Source organism: Schistocerca nitens, chromosome 2 (assembly GCF_023898315.1).
Source record: "Schistocerca nitens isolate TAMUIC-IGC-003100 chromosome 2, iqSchNite1.1, whole genome shotgun sequence".
NCBI classification, from domain to species: Eukaryota; Metazoa; Arthropoda; class Insecta; order Orthoptera; family Acrididae; genus Schistocerca; species Schistocerca nitens.
The window spans coordinates 248,986,616-249,011,403 of NC_064615.1; the positions used below are offsets into that span (position 1 = coordinate 248,986,616).

The 24,788-nt window shown below is 39.5% G+C and overlaps 1 protein-coding gene across 1 annotated transcript in view; it reads right to left on the reverse strand.

Moving 5' to 3' along the window:
• The window catches only part of LOC126235971 (ubiquitin carboxyl-terminal hydrolase 7), a 253,893-nt gene that overhangs the window by 222,520 nt on the left and 6,585 nt on the right, over positions 1–24,788 (reverse strand). The window contains exon 5 of the mRNA XM_049944942.1: positions 18,638–18,756. Within this exon, the coding sequence (XP_049800899.1) occupies positions 18,638–18,756 (119 nt within the window). The remainder of the gene's footprint in view (positions 1–18,637; positions 18,757–24,788) is intronic.

Genomic DNA, 24,788 nt, shown 5'->3' on the forward strand with positions numbered 1-24,788 from the left:
CAGAAAAGGGATAGTAGTGTACGGGTGGGGAGAGAGATGTACGCTGTCAGGTGGAGTTTGCAGGGACTAGACTGCCGACACGCATAGCACCAAGACGTGGAGCACGGAGGTGGGGGGAAAAGGAACAAAAAGTAAGGGAGCGGAGAAAAACAGGAGGATGTGTTGGCAGCGGACTGCAAATAACCAAGTGGGAGACAAGAATGGGGACGAGATGATAGGACATGGGGTGGAAACTGTTGGGTGGAGGGTGTGAGGACAGTATATTACTGTATGATTAGCCCAGGATAATTACAGGAACGGAGAATGTGTCGTCGTGAGAATAACTCCCAACTGTGCAGTTCAGAAAAGCTGGTGGTGGAGGGAAGGATCTAGATGGCTTGGGTAGTGAAGCAGCCATTGAAATCAAGTGTGTTATGTTCCGCTGCATGTTGTTCCACAGAGTGGTCTACTTTGCTCTTGTACACAGTCTGGCAGTGGCCTTTTCTCCTGGTGGACAGCTGATTGGTAGTCATACCAATATAAAAAGCTGTGCAATGGCTGCAGCAGAGCTGGAAAATGACATGGCTGCTTTCACAGGTGGCCTGGCTCCTGATGGGGTAGGCTAAATCTTTGACAGGAATGGAATAGGAAGTGCTGTTCGGGTGGCTTGGACAGGTTTTTCACCTGGGTCTTCCACAGGAATATGATACTTGTGGCAAGTGGGTGGGATTGAGAGTGGCATAGGGATGGACTAGGATGTTGGGTGGGTGACGGACCACCACATTAGGAGGGGTTTGGAATTATCTCAGGTAGGATGTTCCTCATTTCAAGGCACAATGACAGGTAATCAAAGGCCTGGCGAAGGATATGGCTCAATTGTTCCAGGCCGGTGTGGTACTGAGTGATGAAGGGAACATTCCTTTGTGGCTGGTTTTTGGGGGTGGTGGAAGGAATGGGGCTGTGAGAGGAAATGGCGTGGGAGATCTGTTTGCGGACTAGGTCTGGAGGATAGTGCCTCTCTGTGAAGGCCTTGGTGTGACCAACATACTGAGCACGGGAGTTTTTGTCACTGCAGATATGCCGTCTCCAGGTAGCAAGGCTATATGGGAGGGATTTTTTGGTGCGAAAGGGGTGACACTTGTCAAAATGCTGGAACTATTGGTGGGTTTAATGTGTACAGAGGTGAGGACAGAGCCATCAGAGAGGAGGAAATAAACATTTAGAAAGGTAGCACAATGGGTTGAGAAGGACCACGTGAAGCAGATGGGAGAGAAGATGTTGAGATTGCGAAAGAACAAACATACCGTGTCTTGGCTATGGGTCCAGATAATTAAGATATCATCGATGAACCTGAACCAGACTAGGTGTCTGGTGTTTTGGGAGGCTGGGAAGGTCTCCTCTAGATGGCCCATAATAAAGGTTGACACACGAGGGTGCTGCAGATTTGTTTATATACCTACCCTTCAAAGTGAGAAGTAGTTGTGGGTTAGAAGCAAGCTAGTAAGGTGTTTGAGGAATGAGGTAGTGGGTCTGGAGTTTGAAGGACATTGGGAAAGGTAGTGTTAAAAAGCATACGACCATCGGCCATGAGTGATGCTGCTGTATAGGGAGGTGGCATCAACACTTTGATGTGGGAGGGTAGATTACAGGCTACTGGTTGGAGGTGTTGGTCAATGAGTACCGAAATTCTTTCAGTGGGGGCACAATAACGACCCACAATGGGGCATCCAGGATTGCTGTGTTTCAGGATTTTGGGATGCAAAGGGCGGGAGTGTGGGGTGTCATTGGGGTGAGGAGAGAAAGGGATTCAGTGGAGATGTTCTGGGAAGGTCCTAAAGGCTTTAAGCAGGGTCTGGAGTTTGTGTTGGACTGCTGGGGTGGCATCACTCTGGCATAGTTTATATGTGGAGGGGTCAGACAATTGGCACAGGCCTTCTGCCAGGTAGTCACTGCAATACATAACAACAGTCCTGGAACCTTTGTCTGCAGGTAGGATGATTAGGTTGTCATTTGTTTTGATGTTGTGTATGGCTATTCTTTGCTCTACTGAAAGGTTGGTGTTCTGGGGAAGGATGATGCTAAGTTGGAAATAAGGAATTCCTGGTAGGTGACCAGCAGGTGGTTAGGTTGGAGGATCACAGTTGGATGGTGGTATGAACTGGAAGAGGCAGGGTTCAATGTTGGAATTAGGGTGGTTTTGGTTTCTTCCCAATCCAGAACGATTGTCTGAATGCCTCTGTATGTGCAGCAATTATTCTAATCTTATCCTTGGTATCCGTATGTGACCAATATATGGGGGAGTCGAGGGGGGGAGTCTTAGTATATCCCCAGAACCATTTAAAGCCAGTTCTTGGAACTTTGTTAATAGACTTTATCAGGATCATTTACGTCTGTCCTCAAGAGTCTGCCATTTCAGTCCCTCTAGTATCTCTGTTACACTCTCCCATAGGTTAAACAAACTTGTGCCCCTCTCTGTACTGTTCACTATCCTGTTAGTCCCATTTGGTAAGGGTCCCTCACACTTTAGCAACATTCTAGAATCGATTGCACAAGTGAATTGTAAGCAATCTCCTTTACAAACTGATTGCACTTCCCCAGTATTCTACTAATGAGCCAAAGTCTACCACCTGCTTTACCCATGACTGAGCCTACGTGATCATTCCATTTCATATCCCTACAATGTGTTACACCCAGGTATTTGCACAACTTGCCCAATTCCAACAGTGACTCACAGACATTACGGTCATAGGATACTACATTTTTTTCGTTTTGTGAACTGCACAATTTTACATTCCTGAACATTTAAAGCAAACTGCCGATCTCTGCACCATTTTGAAATCTTATCAAGATGTGGCTGAATATTTATGCAACTTTTTTCAGATAGTACTTCATGAAAGATAACGGCATCATGTGCAAAAAGTCTCAGGTTACTAATCAATCATGTCTGCAGTGTCAGTAACATACAACATGAACAGCAGGATTCAAACACACTTCCCTGGGGCACACCTGAAGTTACTGCTACATCTGATAGTGACTGTCCATTAAAGATAACAAGTCCAAAGTCCTCAATCTAGTCACAAATTTTACTTGATACCCCATATGATTGTACTTTTGACAATAAGCATAGATGTGGTACTGAGTCAAATGCTTTTCAGAAATCAAGAAATTCTGTATCTACCCGACTGCCTTGATCCGAAACCTTCAGAATGTCATACGAGAAACTGTGAGTTGAGTTTCACAGGATTCTAATGTTTTGAGAATCCATGCTGGTTGGCATGGAGGAGGTCATTCTGTTTGAGATACCTCATTATGTTTGGACTAAGAATAAGTTCTAAGATTGTACAACAAATCAATGTCAAGGGCATCGGATGATACTTTTGTAAATCACTTCTTCTAACCTTCTTGCAGAAGGGTGTGACTTGTGCTTTTTTCCCCGAAGAACTGGGCATGGTTTCTGTTCGAGGGATCTACGATAGATTATAGTTAAAAGGGAGGCTAACTCAGGCACAAATTCTGTGTAGAATCTGACAGGAATTTCATCGGGCCCAGGAGCTTTGTTCAATTTTAAGGTTTCACCTGTTTCTCAACACCACTGACACTAACACATATTTCATTCACCTTTTCAGTAGTACAAGGCTTAAATTGGGGCAATTCTCTTGCATTTTCCTTTGTAATGGAACATTTTAAAATGGAGTTAAGCATTTCAGCTTTAGCTTTGCTACCCTCAATTTCAGTTCCTGTCTCATTCACTAGGGACTGGACACTAAATCTGGTATCACTAACAGCCTTTACATACAGGGTGTATACATGGACAAGGAAAAAAAATTCCCGGATTTTTTCCCGGATTTCCTGGTTAAAAATACACTTTCTCCCAGATGAAAATACACTTTTTCCGTGTTAAGTGACAGTATACTCTTCCTCGGCATTGTAAAAGTCATCAACCCTTTGAAAGTTTATGGTTTTATATACCAACGTATAATTTCCCAGCACTTTAGAAGACGAAACTCAGGAGGTAAAACACGTTTTGAAAGACCTTTGATGTGCAGCAACACGTACGCTGCATATTTTCATATTACAAAGGTATAAATTTGAATTCCACCAAATAACACATGTCATTTTCCGAAGCATTGAAACTGAGATTGCGATGCGCTTTTGTAAGAGTCATAGCTCATTCACTTGATCTCGCCAGCTGATGACAGCAATAGGACACGTGATATAGTCAGCCAATAGCAAGATCACTCTCAAGTAGCACGAATACACAAATAAGAAAAGCTAATGGATTAAATTAAATTAATATACATAGCATTCACATATAATATTGGTCTCTAAGATTAATCAGTTGAAATGGAAGCTAAGTTTCCACACATAATGTTGATCTTTTTTGCGCGTGTTGCACTTTAAGATACACAAATGTGCTAGTAAAATTTTTAATAACAACGCAAATGTCTCATCTTCTTGGCTCGAAATACTTCTAAATGGTCATCCTCAAAGAGTTGATTTTTAAATAAGAGTCAAATGCTTTGTGATTTAAGAAATTCATTGTACATTCTCGCACATAATTTATCTTCCATAAAAGGAAATCTGCTTTGAATGTAACACTTTTCAAACCACCATTCGCAATATTTTCCTGCAACCTGTTAGAAATAGGTTCGTTTCAGCAGTTGCAAGAAAGCGCCAGATAACTGGCGTCACCGCGCTTGCGCAGCTACGATGACGCAGGAAGCCCATATGTTCGTACGTATAAAACATTAAAAGATCTTACATATGTCATAAAAGAAACAAGACATCAAAGGATACTTCAAGAGCGTCGGGATTTCACGAACCATACTAAAGTGCATAATTCAGCTTAAAATGCACATCCGTATGTAAATTTTCTTGGAGTATCAGTACTCATGTTTGGTTCTTTATTATAACCTAATGCCATACGTGCACTTGAAATGAAGCTAACAGTTGAAACTAGACAATAGTGTGAAATTAAACACTTCGTTTCAAATAAATAGACTGCCTCAATAGAAAGGATTAATAACAGCCAAATCTCTTTAGCAAACCAGCAAAAATAACTTCATTGTTCTGTAAGGTGATTAATGCTTGACTGTCAAAGGTGGAAATAAAATCTGAAACTATTAACATATTTTAGCCTGCCGCAATTATGCGAATGTATTTTAAATCATTTTATAGCTCCCGGCCACAAAAATCGGTTACACTATCATTTAACATGAGAGCAATAAACGAAGAGGAAACAACAAAATCACTGAACGTAAAAACAGGTCACGTGGAGATGACCCACCTCCCCACCACAACTCTGACTGTTCCGTGCATCAGCCCCGGATCTATGATATTTCCGAACCGGGGCAACATTAAGTAGTAGCACCCAGCCACACTTCCGTAACCAGAAGCGGGAGAAGGTACTACTAATACGCGACTCAACTGCGCATACGCAAGATCCCGCCCGCAACTGCTCAAACGAATCTAATTTAAATAGTTGTCACGTCACGCTCATCAGTGGCAATTTGTTGTTATAAAGCATTGCATAGTGTTCCTAAAGCCTTTGACACACTTTACTATTGGCAGACGCTTGTACGAGCACTGTTTTGTTGTATACGGCGCATTTCCTTTGCAACTTAAGTTTTATTTTAGTTTTATTTTCTCCTGTTCATGTTTTGTTGCTGCAGTATCATTCTGCAGTAGCGGGATACAATAATATCCTTTGTTAGAGTATTGGTTCTTACCAGTCAAAATCACAAAAATTTAACTGAAAACTAAAACAATGAAAAACTCCCGGAATTCTAAACAATTCCCGGGTTTTTCCCAGATGGAAAAATTCCCGGGTTTTTCCCGGATCTCCCGGGTCGTATACACCCTGATATATGACCCAGAATTTCTTTGTGTTTTGTGAAATATCATAACATCTGACAATATTCTTCTACAGTAGTCATTCACAGCATTACATATTGTTCTCTTGAAGGCCAAACACGTTTCTTTCAGCATCTCTCTATCTGTAGTCCTACACCACAATCACTTCCATTCAATGATACTGTGTCAATGTTCAAAATAAATAATTCTTGACCAATAATACCGATTCAAAACTACACAGCAGGGCACACTCACCTGATTGTAATCACAAATACAAAATAATTTAGGACAACGTAGCATACTGTCTTAGCAGTAAAGTGATCGACTTTTACATTTTTTAACAGTCAGATGAGCATTTCAGTATTCAGTTACCAATTTCTAGCACATATCGAAAAAATATAAAAATCAAACAATGGAAAATCCAGGATGGAATGTAACAATGATATGAGAAGGAAAGTTGCCACTCACCATATAGTGCAGAAACTGAGTCACAGGTAGACACAAAAAAAAGATTTTCACACTTACTTAGGCGCCGACGCCTGTAATAATACGGGCGTGCGCAGTCTGCCCGAAAGTCCTAGGCCTGTAATTTTACGGGCGCAGGTTCTCGTTCTTCCCCTTCCTTCCTTTGTGTGTTCTTACGGCTCCCGCTTGTTTGGGAGGCGCTGCATGGACTGTAGTTCAAGTATTGGTCACTAGATGGGGCGGGCATGCTGTGGAAGGGTGTGCTTCCCTTTTCATTTGTCGTGTTTTGTGAGCGGCGATTTTTTCCCGCGCGGTCTCAGTAGCGTCAACATGGCGAAGCGTGGCTTGATGGACGAAGAAATTGCTCGCGAGTTACATTGTGATTTAGAAGAAAGTGAGGTTGATTTGTCAGAGGAAGATATTGTAGATGACTCTGATGATGATGATGATGTGGACTATGTTCAAGAAGAAGTTTCTGGCAGCTCAGGTAAAGAATTCTGACAATAAAACATATATAATTTTTGTTCAGATTTTCACTGAAAAAACTGTCAGACGTAATTGCAATTTTATTTGCAAATACTACTCTTCTGATAGATTCAGAATAGGAGAGCAAGTGTCCAAGCACTTCAGCAGCAAGTAATCCCGTCTACATTGTGTCTGAAGAACGAGCGAGGCTGACGGCAAGGGAGAAGCCGAGACCTGCGCGCCGCACCGATTCTGAGGAAGGTTGGACGACTACTGATCATGCACCAGATATTGATCTATTCTCAGGACAATCCGGACTAGACTAGAACAGTGCACCTCTCGAATTTCTCATATTTCCTGACAGACAGTATGATGAAACATATAAAGGAACAAACTAATCTGTATGCTCAACAATGCATCAGGAAATTATGAAGCACAAATTCCCTTTCACCCACCTGCTCATTATCAAAGTGGAAAGGAGTTACACTTATGGAAATAAGGAAGTTTCTGGCAATTGTAGTCCATATGTGTGTGTAAGTGTGAGGCCACGTATACAAGAGCACTGGTCCAAGAACCCTGTTGTGTCGTGTAATTTCTGTCCAAACATCTTGAGCCGTGACAGATTTCTTTCTACGAGGGCAGTTCAATAAGTAATGCAACACATTTTTTTTTCTGAAACAGGGGTTGTTTTATTCAGCATTGAAATACACCAGGTTATTCCCCAATCTTTTAGCTACACAACACTATTTTTCAACATAATCTCCATTCAATGCTACGGCCTTACGCCACCTTGAAATGAGGGCCCGTATGCCTGCACGGTACCATTCCACTGGTCGATGTCAGAGCCAACATCGTACTGCATCAATAACTTCTTCATCATCCGCGTAGTGCGTCCCATGGATTGCGTCCTTCATTGGGCCAAACATATGGAAATCCGACGGTGCGAGATCGGGGCTGTAGGATGCATGAGGAAGAACAGTCCACTGAAGTTTTGTGAGCTCCTCTCGGGTGCGAAGACTTGTGTGAGGTCTTGCGTTGTCATGAAGAAGGAGAAGTTCGTTCTGATTTTTGTGCCTACGAACACGCTGAAGTCGTTTCTTCAATTTCTGAAGAGTAGCACAATACACTTCAGAGCTGATCATTTGACCATGGGGAAGGACATCAAACAGAATAACCCCTTCAGCGTCCCAGAAGACTGTAACCATGACTTTACCGGCTGAGGGTATGGCTTTAAACTTTTTCTTAGTAGGGGAGTGGGTGTGGCGCCACTCCATTGATTGCCGTTTTGTTTCAGGTTCGAAGTGATGAACACATGTTTCATCGCCTGTAACAATCTTTGACAAGAAATTGTCACCCTCAGCCACATGACGAACAAGCAATTCCACACAGATGGTTCTCGTTTGCTCTTTATGGTGTTCGGTTAGACAACGAGGGACCCAGCGGGAAAAAACCTTTGAATATCCCAACTGGTGAACAATTGTGACAGCACTACCAACAGAGATGTCAAGTTGAGCACTGAGTTGTTTGATGGTGATCCGTCGATCATCTCGAACGAGTGTGTTCGCACGCTCCGCCATTGCAGGAGTCACAGCTGTGCACGGCCGGCCCGCACGCTGGAGATCAGACAGTCTTGCTTGACCTCGCGGCGATGATGACACACGCTTTGCCCAACGACTCACCGTGCTTTTGTCCACTGCCAGATCACCGTAGTCATTCTGCAAGCGCCTATGAATATCTGAAAAGAAACTCGATCACTGCCCGTTGTTTGCAACGCACATCCGTTACAGACGCCATTTTAACAGCTCCGTACAGCGCTGCCACCTGTCGGAAGTCAATGGAACTATACGAGACGAAGCGGGAATGTTTGAAAATATTCAACCAGAAATTTCCGGTTTTTTTAACCAAAATTGGCCGAGAAAAAAAATGTGTTGCATTACTTATTGAACTGCCCTCGTATTTTGAGAAACTTCCACATTAGTGATAATTCCTTAGCTAAGAGGAGAGAAGAAACTGGCTATGACCCACTGCACAAGGTGAGACCCCTTCTAGATAATGTGTGTGCTAATTTCCAGCGTGCGTATACACCATCTCAAAAAATTACAATAAACGAAGGCGTGTATAAATTTCGAGGTCGTGTGTATTTCAAACAGTACATGCCACAAAAACCAAATAAATACGGTATCAAACTGTACATGTTATCCGAATCTGACACAGGTTACATCTGGAATTTCTCTGTTTACGCGGGTGAAAGGTCTGACACAGTGACTCTGGTAAAGGCATTGCTTGCAAATCTATCAGGAAAAGGCTACACTCTGTTTACGGACAGATTCTACTCAAGTCCAATACTTGCTTCAGAACTGGAAGCTGCAAAAACTGCTCTTGTCGGAACAACAAGAAAATCTCGGCAGCGATTGCCTCGTGCTATAAAAGATCCGAACCTTCGGCGAGGTGAACTTATTTTCAGGCGTAAAGGAAATATGTTAGCACTGTGTTGGAAGGACAAAAGAAATGAGCATATAAGTAGAAGGCACACTGCTGAGATGGTCACTTTCACTGATCAGAGAGGAAGAGAGAAGTCAAAGCCAGCCTGTGTAGTGGACTACAGTAAAAACAAGTTTGGTGTTGACTTATCAGATCAGCGATTGTCATATGGCGCATTTGAACATCGAACTGTGAAGTGGTGGAGAAAGTTGGCATTCCATGTTATACTAATGGTGATTGTAAATTCCTTCATATTATACAATAAGGTTACTGGAAAACACCTCATAACATCTCATTTCATGACCGTTATCTGTGCAGACCTTGCACAAAGCAAAGATCTTTAACCCCGACCTGGTCTATCTGGACTCTCAAGACTATCAACTGGAAATAATTTCCTGGAAAAGATTGAGGCAGAAGTAGGTAAGAAACCGAAACAAAAACAGTGTGTAGTGTGTTCTCTGAGAGGAAAAAAACTGACTGGAAAAGTGTGGCGAAAAGACACAAGCTACCAGTGTAGTGAATGTAAAGTAGCATTGTGCAAAATGCCGTGCTTCCAAATTTACCACACAAAGAGCAAAATTGCATCCTAAAATAGTTACAGGAAGTTCCTGTAAATAAGACATACTGTATCCATCATAATTACAATTTTTGTGTAAAATAAAAAAAAAATTCCTTCTAGAAAATACAGTGAATATACCTTTGACCAGTTTTTCCTTTTTTCAAAAACAATGTTATAATAACAACACTTGTCAAAAGTATGTATTAATTCAAGAGAAAGGTATTAAATATGGTTTTAAACAAGAAAGTCTAGGTCTTTCAATAAGAGTAATTTTACTGCTATAACTGAAGGGTCATTCCATATTAAATCACCCAATAAAAAATAAATTTTACACCCACCTCCTTAGATTTTCATGAAATTTGGCTCAAATGGTTCTAATACCATCCTGACAACACCTGCAAATTTTTGTTGTTTTATCTCTTATAGTTTTTTTTATAAATTTTTAAAGTTTTTATGTTTTGCGTTTTCCGAACCTTTGGAAATGGTAAATTTAATTTGTATTCAAAACTTTAAAATTGCTTATCTTAAAAACTCTTTTAGATAACATCATGAATTTTTGCAGCAAATTTATTTATTATACATATTTGAAGATAAAAATGATACTATTAAAATATATTAATATTTTCTATAAAAAAAATATATGTATTTTTTTTTTTTTTTAACGGATGTTTTGTTTTATACGAATTGCAATATCTAGAGTCTCAGACCTGATAGAATGCTCAATTTGTTTTAATTTACTCTTAAACATATAGGCTACTTGACAAAACAAAAATAATGATGGCTTTTTAACATGTTTATTAATTATAGTAGCTTACATTAGAATTATGTACAAAGATAGTGTTCTTACAACACTTATATATAACCCAACTGATTGCTTGAAACATTGAATTTTTTGAGTAATTTTGTCTTTATAATAAACATTAATGCTGATTCAAACTGTTTTTCCACTTCATCCAAGAGCTTTCAGTTCTTTTGATACAGTCTTTTTTGAAGTAATACATTCTTCCAGTGCCGCTTGATTGAGGTGCGTCTACTACACAGACTATGTGCTCCAAAGGCACTATGCAAGAATCTTCTCTTTCAGGACAATAAAATGACGCAGCTGGTCCTGAAGGATGTAGAAATAGAATTTCTGCATCTTCTTCATCAGTGAACATTGTTTTTACCAGTCCAAAGTACCAGTTACCATCATAATTTGCAGCCACATAGCTATTTATGGATGGTTCAACACGAACCCAATCAGAAGAAGAATGGAAAGAAAAGACTAAGGAGGGTTTTACACTATCTGTAGTCCTAATTTCAAGGTTGTTTGTTGGAAGTGGTTTGAAGTTATGAAAACTTCTTGTTCAAGGAATGGTTCGGGTTGCTGAAAAAACGTTTTTCTAGTTTTAACCGTAGCAAATCAGCTTCTTTTTTGTCAATAAAGTGAAAAATGAATGTTTTCAATATTTTTTTCACAAAACTTGTACACATCGATTGCTGTCATTATTTGTTCTTCATCTGAAAGCTGTAGACTGGCTTTCCTTAAAATTCTTTTAACAGTTCCTCCTAGGCCATCACAAATTGACTTCCCATGACTTGTTGCAAAAAAAGAGTGTTGGGGCTCAAATTAAAGTCTCTTAAGTGTTCAGTCAAATTTTTAAAACTGTTTCTATTTTTGTACTGCCCAGCACAACCATCTGTAAAGTAGTGAACTGGGTCAATGTCAGTATGATGTAATGACAGCCACTTTGTAATTTCCTTTTGTACAAAGTTAACAAAACCAGTATCATGTTCTTGGTCATCACTAATAAAACAGTGGTTGGAAACAAAAACATTGTTTTCCTCATTTCTTAGAAAAACTCCAACTGGGTGTAGAGTACAACCACCTCTATTCCAGTGGTAACTTTGGATCTCATTTTGTATAACAAAGGAATAATTTTCACTGAAATCCATCACAATAATTGCTGTTTTGGGTGGTGGGTCTTCTTTCAATCTTTTAAAGGCTGCTGATTGGGATTTTGCTATAAACGAGTGCGGGGTGAGCTTTTCCAATGACCTAACCAATAAAGAAATGTAGTCTTCAACACTGATAGACTGTTTGATCATTTCTGCCCTGTCTGTGTCAACCCACTAACTGAATACAATTTCTTCTTCTAAATCATAATCTTCACTTAGTTTTTCAGTTAAGTACTCAGTTAGTGCAGCATTTGCAGGACAGCTGTCGCAATGATGTAGCATGCAGTTTTGGTTTTCCATGTTGCACACAAGCATCTTAATGAGGTCTTTGTAAGATTCTTTGATTTTCACAGCATCCAATAATAGTTTAACATTCTGGTGGATACTGCATACACATACAGTGTGTGTGCGCCTGCAGCACCAGCAAGGATACACCATTTAGGTCTCAAGAAACAAAATTTTGAAAATCCTACTTCTACCTCGGGATTATCCCATTTGAAAGAATAATAGATTTCTCTCAAGTTACACAAAATGAGTCTTTTTTGCATGTACACATTTTTTTGAACACTTACTTTGTCTTTTGTTCCAGGTAGCACTGGAACTTTCATCCTTTTCATAAAAATCTGTTACAAGTCTTACTGTATTTTCAGAAAGAGTTTTGCCTTTTTTTTGGACCAGGAGTTTCCAAAATACCCTTTTCAGATTTTAGCTTTCTAGCCTGTCGCACCATGTACTCAATTACATTAAATTCTTTCATCACTTTATTTCGACTCCAAGAATCTGGAGCCAAGGTCAGAATCTGGATTTTTCTAGACCTCCAACAGATGACATCTTCTCTTTCATAAGAGAAATCATTACATCAAAATCCTTTGCTTTCTCAACCACACTTTTATCTTCTTCGTCATCATCAGAACTTGGTGCATCATATTTTAATGCTTTTGAAACCTCCTTTTTTGCAGTCTTTTCAATACTACTAACCTTCCTTTTAAAATAAGACCCTTTACTTTGTTCTGACAAGCCATGAAGCTTTATCGGTGTTAAACCTAAATTATCAAGAGCAATGTTTGTTTGTACGAGGGATTCATTTCTGGATTCCAATGATTCTAATTCAACCATGACTTCATCATCTGTTTCACTTTCATTGACTTCAACTCTTAATTTTTCCTCACAAAAGTTACGGCATGTTGAGCAAAGCTTTTGTCCAGGTTTTATGCTACTATTTTTTGTCAGTAATTGTTTAGAAAGATCCAAGCCTACACTTCTCAACGACTTTTGATGGACTTTTTGTGTTTTTTTTAGTGGGTCTACACATGTTGTTTGATACTTATCAAAAACATTTAAAAAGTAGTAGCTGTGGTGTGAACATATATTCTTAAATTCACACAGATTAATTCCAGATCGTAAGTGGATCAAATTTTTTTCTTCCTCACTCAATTCAGGTACCGGTTGTAACTTTTTTGAAGGTATGTAGGTTGTTTGGAAACAGTCAGATTTTTTAAATAACCCTACGCTACAGGTTTGAATATCTGACATACTGATTTCACTTTTGGTCTGATTACTGTTCTGGTTACTTTTATAGGATATTGGAAAAGAATCTCTGTAAACTAAGTAACAGTACTTCCTGAAAGTTCGAATAAACTTAATAAAATACTATCCAAGCACTATTTAACACTGTAATAATTTTTTACTTCAAAACACAGGAATAACAAAACAAAATCCAAGCATACATTGTCACTCCAAGAAGACAAAAACTTATTTTTGGTGTCTAAGTCACTTGGTACTTTTTATTTTTAAAATATAATTTATATTATTTAAAAAATTAGATAACTATTGAACAGGTTAAAAAGCCAACATAATTTTTCTTTTATCTAATAGCCTATACAATTAAGAGTATTTTAAAACAAATTTGAGCTTTCTGTCAGGTCTGAGACTCTAGATGTTAAAGTTTTTGTAAAACTAAACAAACAAACAAACAAAAAACAACAACAACAACAACTTGTAATTTTTTTCATTTGGAAGATTTTAATATATCTTTATAGTAATTTTTTTAACATTTAGATATAATACACAAACTTATTCCAAAATTTCATACTGATATCTTAAGTATTCTTTAACATACAATTTTTTTTAGTTGTGAGGACACGTTTAAGTTACGATTTCCGACTGCTGAAACAACGCCAAATCTAAAAACTTTAAAAATTTATAAAAAAAAACTATAAGAGATAGAGCAAAAAAATTTTACAAGTGCTTTCAGGATGATAAAAGAAGTAATTGTACCAAGTTTCATCAAAATCTGACATGGTTGGTGTCAAGGCCTGGGTGACTTGACATGGAATGACCCTGAAACCTTTCACGAGTTGTAGTAGTTTAAAATACGTTAAAATCAGCCAGGCTTTATGGTAGACACCCGCGCGCAATGGCTCAGGACCCAAGTGTTAAAGCTTTCGGGCAATGGCCTATTGGCCGAAAGCTATAAGTGTGAAAATCTTTTTCTTGTACCTATCTGCGACTCATCATCTCCACTATATGGTGAATATAAAAATCACCTTCAGAAGGACAAATAACATTAAAACACAAATAAGACTTAAGTTACTGAAGAAAGAGAGCAAGTACAAACAGCAGGAGATCGTAAGATTTCAAGCCATAACGGAGATATGAAATATACAGGCCAGAGAAGTAGAACATTCAATATATGATCGAAAGAAAGCTCCTACCAAAGTAATGAAACTGCTTTAGGCGCATATTTTGCTATGGAGAATAATCATATTGGCACCAAAATATCTTCCACACTAAGGAAACAAAAGGTGGAGAAATGAAGATTTTCATTTCAAGAATGAAGGAACATGATAAACTGCTGAACAAACACTCTGGCCTCTTCCCCAGTGGCGTGGTTCAATAAAATCATCTCAGTTTACAATCTGCGTCACTTCAAATAAAACACAAGAGCTTTCAACAGATGTCTCTGGCATTGTCTTCAGGAGATAAAATCAATGACTACTGAGGGTGGAAGCGTTCTGCTTATATAAATGTAATGGCAGTGTCTCTAACCTTCCAGAGAGTGCCAGAGTGATGCATGTGTGGAACCAAGTTGAACAGCTCCGTGTAGCTCTGTCCCATCAGGGGACCGAAGCATGTGTTAAGAAAGAATGGTTACAGCAATAGAGAAATTGTAAAGGCTTCAGGAACCACTGATGATAGACATCTCGTGAATTGGTGAAAGAGGCTGAACCAGTTGCATGTTTCCATGCTGTGGAGCAGCTTCTAGTAAGATAGGATGCATGCTGAAGAGACGTGGACTGAGACCAGTGTTCAGGCCACCTTCAAGAGAAATGCTGCGTCTCCTTAAAGACAACATAGGTCTTGGAGGTCAGAGTTTTGCCTAAAATACAGTCATACTGGGAATCTGTTTGTCATCAAAAAAAGTTGCTGAAATCAGGATAAACAGCAACAATTTTAACAGAGACCAGGGGTACACATTTAGCAGGGCTTGATTGCAGGCTCTGCACACTGAACGGAAGCAAAGACCGAGGATTGACACTTGTAGGGACACAGGAGTGGCAGTTTCAAATGTGACACTGGCCCCTCATGCCACCTGACATCACTCAGTCCCACAGGGTGAGAGGAGGAGAAGCTCCTAGGAGCTGTCAAACTTGCATTCTGCGCATGCATCACTCCAGCCCTGTCTGGAAAGTTCCCAACACTGTCATTACAGCTATATAAGCAGACCACTGTACCAGCCCTGGCAGATAGTTATTTTTAACCCTCCTAATACCGTGGGGTCTATAATGACCCCAGGCCGTAATTTTCTGTAAAATATACCCTATTTCCTATTTCTAAAAATTATGAAAAATTTGGACTTTTCCTGAATTAAGTAATGGGTTCGTAATATATTGATATAACTTTTTGGAAATCTTTAGTTTTGCCGAAAATCAAAAGAGAACCACTGAATACCATTGGGGTTAAATGCGACCCCATTTCTCTCTTGTGGTATTGCTACCCAATAACGCTGCATTGAATCCGTAACTGTTGCTGTATTTCCTTTGTTTTATTCTTGTAAATATTGTTGTATTGTGTGATTGTTGCCAATACTTTATAAGCCGATAGTTATTTGTTCCATACAAGTGGATACTACTATTGTGTGTGTTGCACTTAGTGGAAAATGTCTCGTCACCTTTCCGAAGACGAAGTGCTTGAAATATTACTGTAAGATAATCCTCTATCTGGAGAATCAAATAGTGATATCAGCGATATAGTTTCTGAGGTCTCATGCAGCGATGGAGAAATTGACGTCTTAGAAGAGAATATTCCTCAATCAGACGGAAGTTCAGAAGAAGATTTGGACAGCGCAGATGTCCAGCCTGAACAGGAAGTAACACATATTTCTGGCTGTTATATGTAAGTACACATCGTATTTTTGTAAATGTGCGTTAGGGTCTAGTGCCACGATATACCCTTTGTATTTTTTATTTTTTTTTAAAATTTTGTGTAGGTCTAAAAACAGCGAAAAATTGTGGCACAAACTCGAGTTGAGAAGAGCTTGTGGAAGAGAAGAGAGATGGAACATAATGCGAGTAAAGCCAGGTCAAACAAAATTTGCAGTGAAAAATGTAGACTCCATAGAATCAGCTTTTCAGCTGTTTCTTAGGAGAAACATTGTTGATGTAATTCCAAAGTGGACTACCTAAGAGGGTAGTCTTGTTTACGGTAGTAAATGGAAACCAGTGGATACCATGGAACTGAAGTGCTTTATCGGTGCTAGCAAGTGCTTACAAGGCCCATAATGAAGCAGTTACACATCTGTGGAACAAAGAGGATGATAGACCCATTTTTAGTGAAGCAATGGCTAGAAATCGCTTTACGCAAATTTCAAGGTGCATCTGATTTGATGACGCAGATGTGCGACGTCACAACCGTGCTCCTGACAAGCTGGCTCCCATTAGAGAAATATTTGAAATGATAGTACACACATTTCAAGAAGCATATGTTCCTCACAGCAACGTAACAATTGATGAACAACTTGTGGCATTTCGTGGTAGATGTCCATTTCGACAACATATTCCTTTCAAACCAGGAAAATATGCCTCGAAATTATGGGCTGTATGTGATAGTGCAACGTCTTACATTCTCAATCTCCAAGCTTACACTGGTCGACAAGAAAATGAATCTCGTGAAGTTGGTCAAGGCAAGAGAGTTGCTTTAGATATGGTGAAAGGCTTAGAAAACAGTGGCAGAAATGTAACAACTGACAATTTTTTCACTAGCCTTAGTTTGGCGAGAGAACTCCTGAAAATCAATCTCTCACTCTTAAGAACAATTAGAAAAAATAAAGGAAAACTACCAAAAGCTTTCACTCAGACCAAAGGTCGAGTCAAATATTCATCTATTTTTGGATTCCAAGAGCATGCTTCAATTGTTTCATACTGTCCGAAAAGGGGAAAGGTTGTAACTTTGCCCAGTACAATGCATTCAAGAAAGGAAGATTGTGAAGAATGCAAGCCAGTAATGATTCTGGATTATAATAAAACAAAATCATCAGGAGTAGATACTATAAACAAGCTGGTTAGAACATACACTACAAAGAGGATGAGCAGAAGGTGGCCAATGGTATTATTTTACAACATGATTGATATCAGTGCACTGAATGCATTTATCATATAGCTACATCTTACACCAGACTGGGCAGAAAGGACCAACCACAAGAGACTGGCATTTCTCATAGAATTAGGAAAACAACTCATCGGAAGAAAGCCAGACAAAATTATTTCCCTAGTACTTCCATCAACAGTACAGACAAAAAAAAAGGGGGGGGGGGGACGTATCCGTTTTGTAATAGATCTGAAGATAGAAAATTCACCAATAAATGTTCAAAATTTGGATGCTCTGTGTGTAAAAACCACTCTGCAATTTATTGCTGCAAGTGTAATGTGTCATAAATGTCAATTTGGGATTCAACAAAAACATTTGAAGTTTCACGAGAATCGTTTGTAAATTATACGGAAGTAAATAATTTTAAAAAATATGCATTTTAATTTAATGTAATGTCACTGACATGTTTTAGACTGTGGAAAAAATAAGGAATGTGATTTTATTCTACCATTATTAAAACTATCCTTAAAAAAAAAAATTTAAAAAAACCGTTAGGGTCACTAAAGACCCCAATGGCACTCAGTGTAACAAAAAATACTCTGTATTAGAAGGGTTAACTACTGACAACAATGGCAGAGACAGCTATTGAAAGCTCGAGTGTTTTACTCGAAGAGATGCAGCTTGTAAACCGACAAGATTTCATTGAAACTGAACAAAGTCTCCAATGACGCCTATTTCGACACCTGCAACGAATTGCTCATCTGATGTTTGCTATGCCACCTTCCTGACAGCCCACTAGTGCTTGGCGAGAAGCAGCAGTATCTAACTGCTGCTGCTTACTGCCCTCTCCAGTCTGGCATTCTATGAGGAAACTGTGTCCTAGCAGCTAAACATTGTGACAAATGCAGCACCACCTAGTCATCAGTGAGCATCTCATACTCTTTTTTGCTAACGAACATAAATGCAACAACCTATTTTTCCCTCATTTTCTACATTACTTCACTAAAATTTAATTTAATTGTTTACAAAATCATATCACATTCTACTTCAGCAGAGTTACAGCTATTCCATTAAACATTCTTTCTGCAAATACAAATGAAAAGGAAGCTTCATTCCATCCACAAAACCTCAACTGCTCTCTAACATTGCCTTCAGTAATGTCGACTGACAGTCTGCAAATTACCACTGGCTGGTCGAAACAGGTAACAGCACAGAGAAATGCTCATGACTGTGCCAAAAATAAAGCAGCATAATAATTTAGTCATACTATTATTTACAAAATTACTTTTTATACTAAAAAGTTATACCAACCTCCAGCGTAATTGAGTCATCCTTAACATACTCCTTATCCGATTCTAGAACATCCTGCCAGGACATAAAATGGCTAAACCCCCAGTCATTTTCTTTGCTGTAGAAGAGGTGCTGTATCGCTACAAACAAAAGTACAAATTTAAAATTTATGTTTGCTAGCAGCGAGCTAATAACACATATTCTCATACAAAATATGCATTGAATAACCAATAATTCACAGACAGAAATAATTTACTCTTGTAGTGCATTAGTCGGGGATCCAGAATGTGACAAACAGAGAAAGTCTGACACTTGTGTTTGACTGTGCTCCTAATAGTTGAACCATCTAAACACACCTTATGGGCCATCTCAAATTGTAACTTGAATACATTCTTTCCATTCCTGCCACCTTCCCCTGAGGGTCTCCCACAATGATTTGGGACTAGCATGTCTCTAAAAAAGACATTATGGGGTGAGCATTTGACTTAATTACAGCTTCAATATAGTAAACGAGATGTAATTCTTCTGCACTATTTGTACAATAAATGCTATGTTGACTTTTTGAATGATTGAAGAAAAGCCAGCAGAAAGCCGTAGCTCTGTGTTGACTCTGTGTGTTCAGATAATTCAACTAGTAATCATACTGACCATAAAAGTCAAGCATCTGGTAGAGCGCAAGTTTTGCACACAATTTTTGATTTGTCACTAACATGAACACTAACAGAAACTCTGTTGTAATAACTTTACCACATTTTACTTGAAAAAATTTTTGCTCAATGCAAATAATTGTTACAGCTGTTTTATGACAAAGCTTTCTTTTCCAACCTGCTTGAACGAGACAGTCTGGCACTATTATAAGTTCTGTGCACAAATTCAACAACTGAACAGGGCGATTAAACAAAGCAGAGAAAGGAGTCAATTTTCCCCATTTCTTTTTGCAGTGCCCTTTATCCTTCTGAAACATACACACGCACACTCGCGCCCTTGCCAGAGACACTGGTCATGTGAGTGAGAGCTGTGTTTGCATGAATATGAGTGTGTGTGTGTGTGTGTGTGTGTGTGTGTGTGTGTGTGTGTTTCAGAAGAAGGCCTTCTAGCTGAAAACTTACATGTTTAGTAGTCTTTTTGTTGTTCCTGTCTCCAACTACCTCTCCACTGAATGGTGAGTAGCAATCTAACTGTTTCGTCATTCTACTAAAATAAATAAGATGGACAACTTAAATGACTATTAGTATGTTTGTCCGAGATACAAAGAATTAAAGGCAAAAATATAACTGACCAGTCCCCCATTCGGATCTCCGGGCGGGGACTACTCAAGAGGATGTCATTATCAGGAGAAAGAAAACTGGCGTTCTACGGATCGGAGCGTCGAATGTCAGGTCCCTTAATTGGGCAGGTAGGTTAGAAAATTTGAAAAGGGAAATGGATAGGTTAAAGTTAGATATAGTGGGAATTAGTGAAGTTCGGTGGCAGGAGGAACAAGACTTCTGGTCAGGTGACTACAGGGTTATAAACACAAAGTCAAATAGGGGTAATGCAGGAGTAGGTTTAATAATGAATAGGAAAATAGGAATGCGGGTAAGCTACTACAAACAGCATAGTGAACGCATTATTGTGGCCAAGATAGATACGAAGCCCACACCTACTACAGTAGTACAAGTTTATATGCCAACTAGCTCTGCAGATGACGAAGAAATTGAAGAAATGTATGATGAAATAAAAGAAAGCATTCAGATAGTGAAGGGAGATGAAAATTTAATAGTCATGGGTGACTGGAATTCGAGTGTAGGAAAAGGGAGAGAAGGAAACATAGTAGGTGAATATGGATTGGGGGTAAGAAATGAAAGAAGAAGCCACCTGGTTGAATTCTGCACAGAGCATAACTTAATCATAGCTAACACTTGGTTTAAGAATCATGATAGAAGGTTGTATACATGGAAGAACCCTGGAGATATTAAAAGGTATCAGATAGATTATATAATGGTAAGACAGAGATTTAGGAACCAGGTTTTAAATTGTAAGACATTTCCAGGGGCAGATGTGGATTCTGACCACAATCTATTGGTTATGACCTGTAGATTAAAACTGAAGAAACTGCAAAAAGGTGGGAATTTAAGGAGATGGGACCTGGATAAACTGAAAGAACCAGAGGTTGTACAGAGTTTCAGGGAGAGCATAAGGGAACAATTGACAGGAATGGGGGAAAGAAATACAGTAGAAGAAGAATGGGTAGCTTTGAGGGATGAAGTAGTGAAGGCAGCAGAGGATCAAGTAGGTAAAAAGACGAGGGCTAGTAGGAATCCTTGGGTAACAGAAGAAATATTGAATTTAATTGATGAAAGGAGAAAATATAAAAATGCAGTAAATGAAGCAGGCAAATAGGAATACAAACATCTCAAAAATGAGATCGACAGGAAGTGCAAAATGGCTAAGCAGGGATGGCTAGAGGACAACTGTAAGGATGTTGAGGCTTGTCTCACTAGGGGTAAGATAGATACTGCCTACAGAAAAATTAAAGAGACCTTTGGTGATAAGAGAACCACTTGTATGAACATCAAGAGCTCAGATGGAAACCCAGTTCTACGCAAAGAAGGGAAAGCAGAAAGGTGGAAGGAGTATATAGAAGGTTTATACAAGGGCGATGTACTTGAGGACAATATTATGGAAATGGAAGAGGATGTGGATGAAGATGAAATGGGAGATACGATACTGCGTGAAGAGTTTGACAGAGCACTGAAAGACCTGAGTCGAAACAAGGCCCCCGGAGTAGACAACATTCCATTGGAACTACTGACGGCCTTGGGAGAGCCAGTCCTGACAAAACTCTACCATCTGGTGAGCAAGATGTATGAAACAGGCGAAATACCCTCAGACTTCAAGAAGAATATAATAATTCCAATCCCAAAGAAAGCAGGTGTTGACAGATGTGAGAATTACCGAACAATCAGTTTAATAAGCCACAGCTGCAAAATACTAACACGAATTCTTTACAGACGAATGGAAAAGCTAGTAGAAGCCGACCTCGGGGAAGATCAGTTTGGATTCCGTAGAAATACTGGTACACGTGAGGCAATACTGACCTTACGACTTATCTTAGACGAAAGATTAAGGAAAGGCAAACCTACGTTTCTAGCATTGTAGACTTAGAGAAAGCTTTTGACAATGTTGACTGGAATACTCTCTTTCAAAATCTAAAGGTGGCAGGGGTAAAATACAGGGAGCGAAAGGCTATTTGCAATGTGTACAGAAACCAGATGGCAGTTATGAGAGTCGGGGGGGCATGAAAGGGAAGCAGTGGTTGGTAAGGGAGTGAGACAGGGTTGTAGCCTCTCCCCGATGTTATTCAGTCTGTATATTGAGCAAGCAGTAAAGGTGGAAAAAAAAAAAATTGAGTATGTATTAAAGTCCATGGAGAAGAAATAAAAACTTTGAGGTTCGCCGATGATATTGTAATTCTGCCAGAGACAGCAAAGGACTTGGAAGAGCAGTTGAACGGAATGGACCGTGTCTTGAAAGGAGGATATAAGATGAACATCAACAAAAGCAAAACGAGGATAATGGAATGTAGTCGAATTAAGTCGGGTGATGCTGAGGGAATTAGATTAGGAAATGACACACTTAAAGTAGTAAAGGAGTTTTACTATTTGGGGAGCAAAATAACTGATGATGGTCGAAGTAGAGAGGATATAAAATGTAGACTGGCAATGGCAAGGAAAGCGTTTATGAAGAAGAGAAATTTGTTAACATCAAGTATAGATTTAAGTGTCAGGAAGTCGTTTCTGAAAGTATTTGTATGGAGTGTAGCCATGTATGGAAGTGAAACGTGGACGATCAATAGCTCAGACAAGAAGAGAATAGAAGCTTTCGAAATGTGGTGCTACAGCAGAATGCTGAAGATTAGATGGGCAGATCACATAACTAATGAGGAGGTACTGAGTAGGATTGGGGAGATGAGGAGTTTGTGGCACAACTTGACCAGAAGAAGGGATCGGTTGGTAGGGCATGTTCTGAGGCATCAAGGGATCACCAATTTAGTATTGGAGGGCAGCGTAGAGGGTAAAAATCGTAGGGGGAGACCAAGAGATGAATACACTAAGCAGATTCAGAAGGATGTAGGTTGCAGTAGGTACTGGGAGATGAAGAAGCTTGCACAGGATAGAGTAGCATGGAGAGCTGCATCCAACCAGTCTCAGGACTGAAGACCACAACAACAACAACAACAACATGAAGGAAAGTACCATAAGATGTGGGAAGTGTGCCAAAGGTCTTCAGGGACATTTCAAGTGATGAGAGGCGTACTATCCATGCCCAATCTGGAGATCTCCAATCACTATAGAAGACTGAAACTTCCTGGCAGATTAAAACTGTGTGCCCGACCGAGACTCGAACTCGGGACCTGCCAGGAAAAAACCTTATTCTGGAAACAACCCCCAGACTGTGGCTAAGCCATGTCTCCGCAGTATCCTTTCTTTCAGGAGTGCTAGTTCTGCAAGGTTCGCAGGAGAGCTTCTGTAAAGTTTGGAAGGTAGGAGACGAGATACTGGCAGAAGTAAAGCTGTGAGGACCGGGCGTGAGTCGTGCTTCGGTAGCTCAGATGGTAGAGCACTTGCCCGCGAAAGGCAAAGGTCCCGAGTTCGAGTCTCGGTCGGGCACACAGTTTTAATCTGCCAGAAAGTTTCATATCAGCGCACACTCCGCTGCAGAGTGAAAATCTCATTCTGGAAACTATAGAAGACTGATGAGACTGTCAGGTCAATAAAACAGTAGGAGTAAATAATGTAATACCCTTAAAAGAAAGTAATGGGGGATTTAGATGAAGGCATTAAAAAGTGGGGTCAGGCCTATTAGGAAATCACCATGAGTCAGGTAGCTTCCGTGTTTGCCTAATCACAGTAAAAGTAGGGTTCTTCAATAAAATGTGTGTCACTGATAATAAAGGCACCACAACTGTGGTAAGTTGGGAGCAGTTAGTTTAGGAATATATTCACATGTCAGTCCACTTTGGCCAATGTAGAGTCGGAAAATAATTTCAGATTTTTGGCAGCACATTTTGCATGAAGACATTCATGCAGTTGTTTAATATTTTACAGTGCACAGCTTGCAACAAGTAGCTACAGCATACCACTTCCTATTCCATTAAGTTAGAAGTTGCTTGATTAGAGCCATCTTTAAATCAAGGAACTGTATCTTTAATTCTAGAGGACATCATTTTTCAAAGACTCCCCAATTCATTCAGTTCTGGTTTAATTGTTTTAGTAGAGCAGTTTTAAGCATATGTTGTTCTGTGGCTTCAAATAGAATGAATATTCCTTTTCTTTAACAATATTAGGGCAAGGACAGATTGCTAGTCACTATTAGTTGCAGACAGGCACAATGAGAATACTGTTACACGTTATAGCTTCTTGAGCAACACACACACACACACACACACACACACACACACAAATGCAGATCACAAATATCTACACAGAATACTCTGAGGACATGGCCCTTGAAACCAATCACCAGAGATCCCAGCACTGGATGATATGTTTGTGGTGCAGGAGCATGGCAGACAGGCACTGGATGAGTTTCTGGACCACCGTAACAGCACTCATCAAACCACTGTTTCCATTATGGAAATACATGAGAATGATTGTCTCCCTTTCCTGGACATACTGATAAAGAAGAACACAGGTGGCACACTAGGCCATTCTGTATATAGGAAGAATGGCTCACATAGACTTGTACTGCATGCAACAAGCTGCCATCATCCAACACAACAGCTGACCATTGTGATACATACGGGCATGTCAACTGCGATAAAGAAAGTCTCCCAGCTGAACTATAACACCTGAAGGAAATATTCTGAAAAAAAAGTGAGTACTGTAAGCACTGATTAGTACATTTAAAGAAGAGAAATGATGCAGCAAACCAATAAGAGGAAGAAGAAGACATGAGACTCACTTTCCATCCGTACTTGGAACTGGTTTTAGCAAAAATTGCACAGCTACTTGAAAAATCAGACACAAAAACTGTCTTCCAACCACCACCAAGGATGAAAGAGCGGCTCAGCTCTGCAAAAAGACTCACTTAACTGAATGTACCTGGGATTACAGAATCGCCTGTGAATCTGGTCAACAATACACTTGACAGACACAGTGATGTATTTCAAAACGCCATGAGAAGCAAT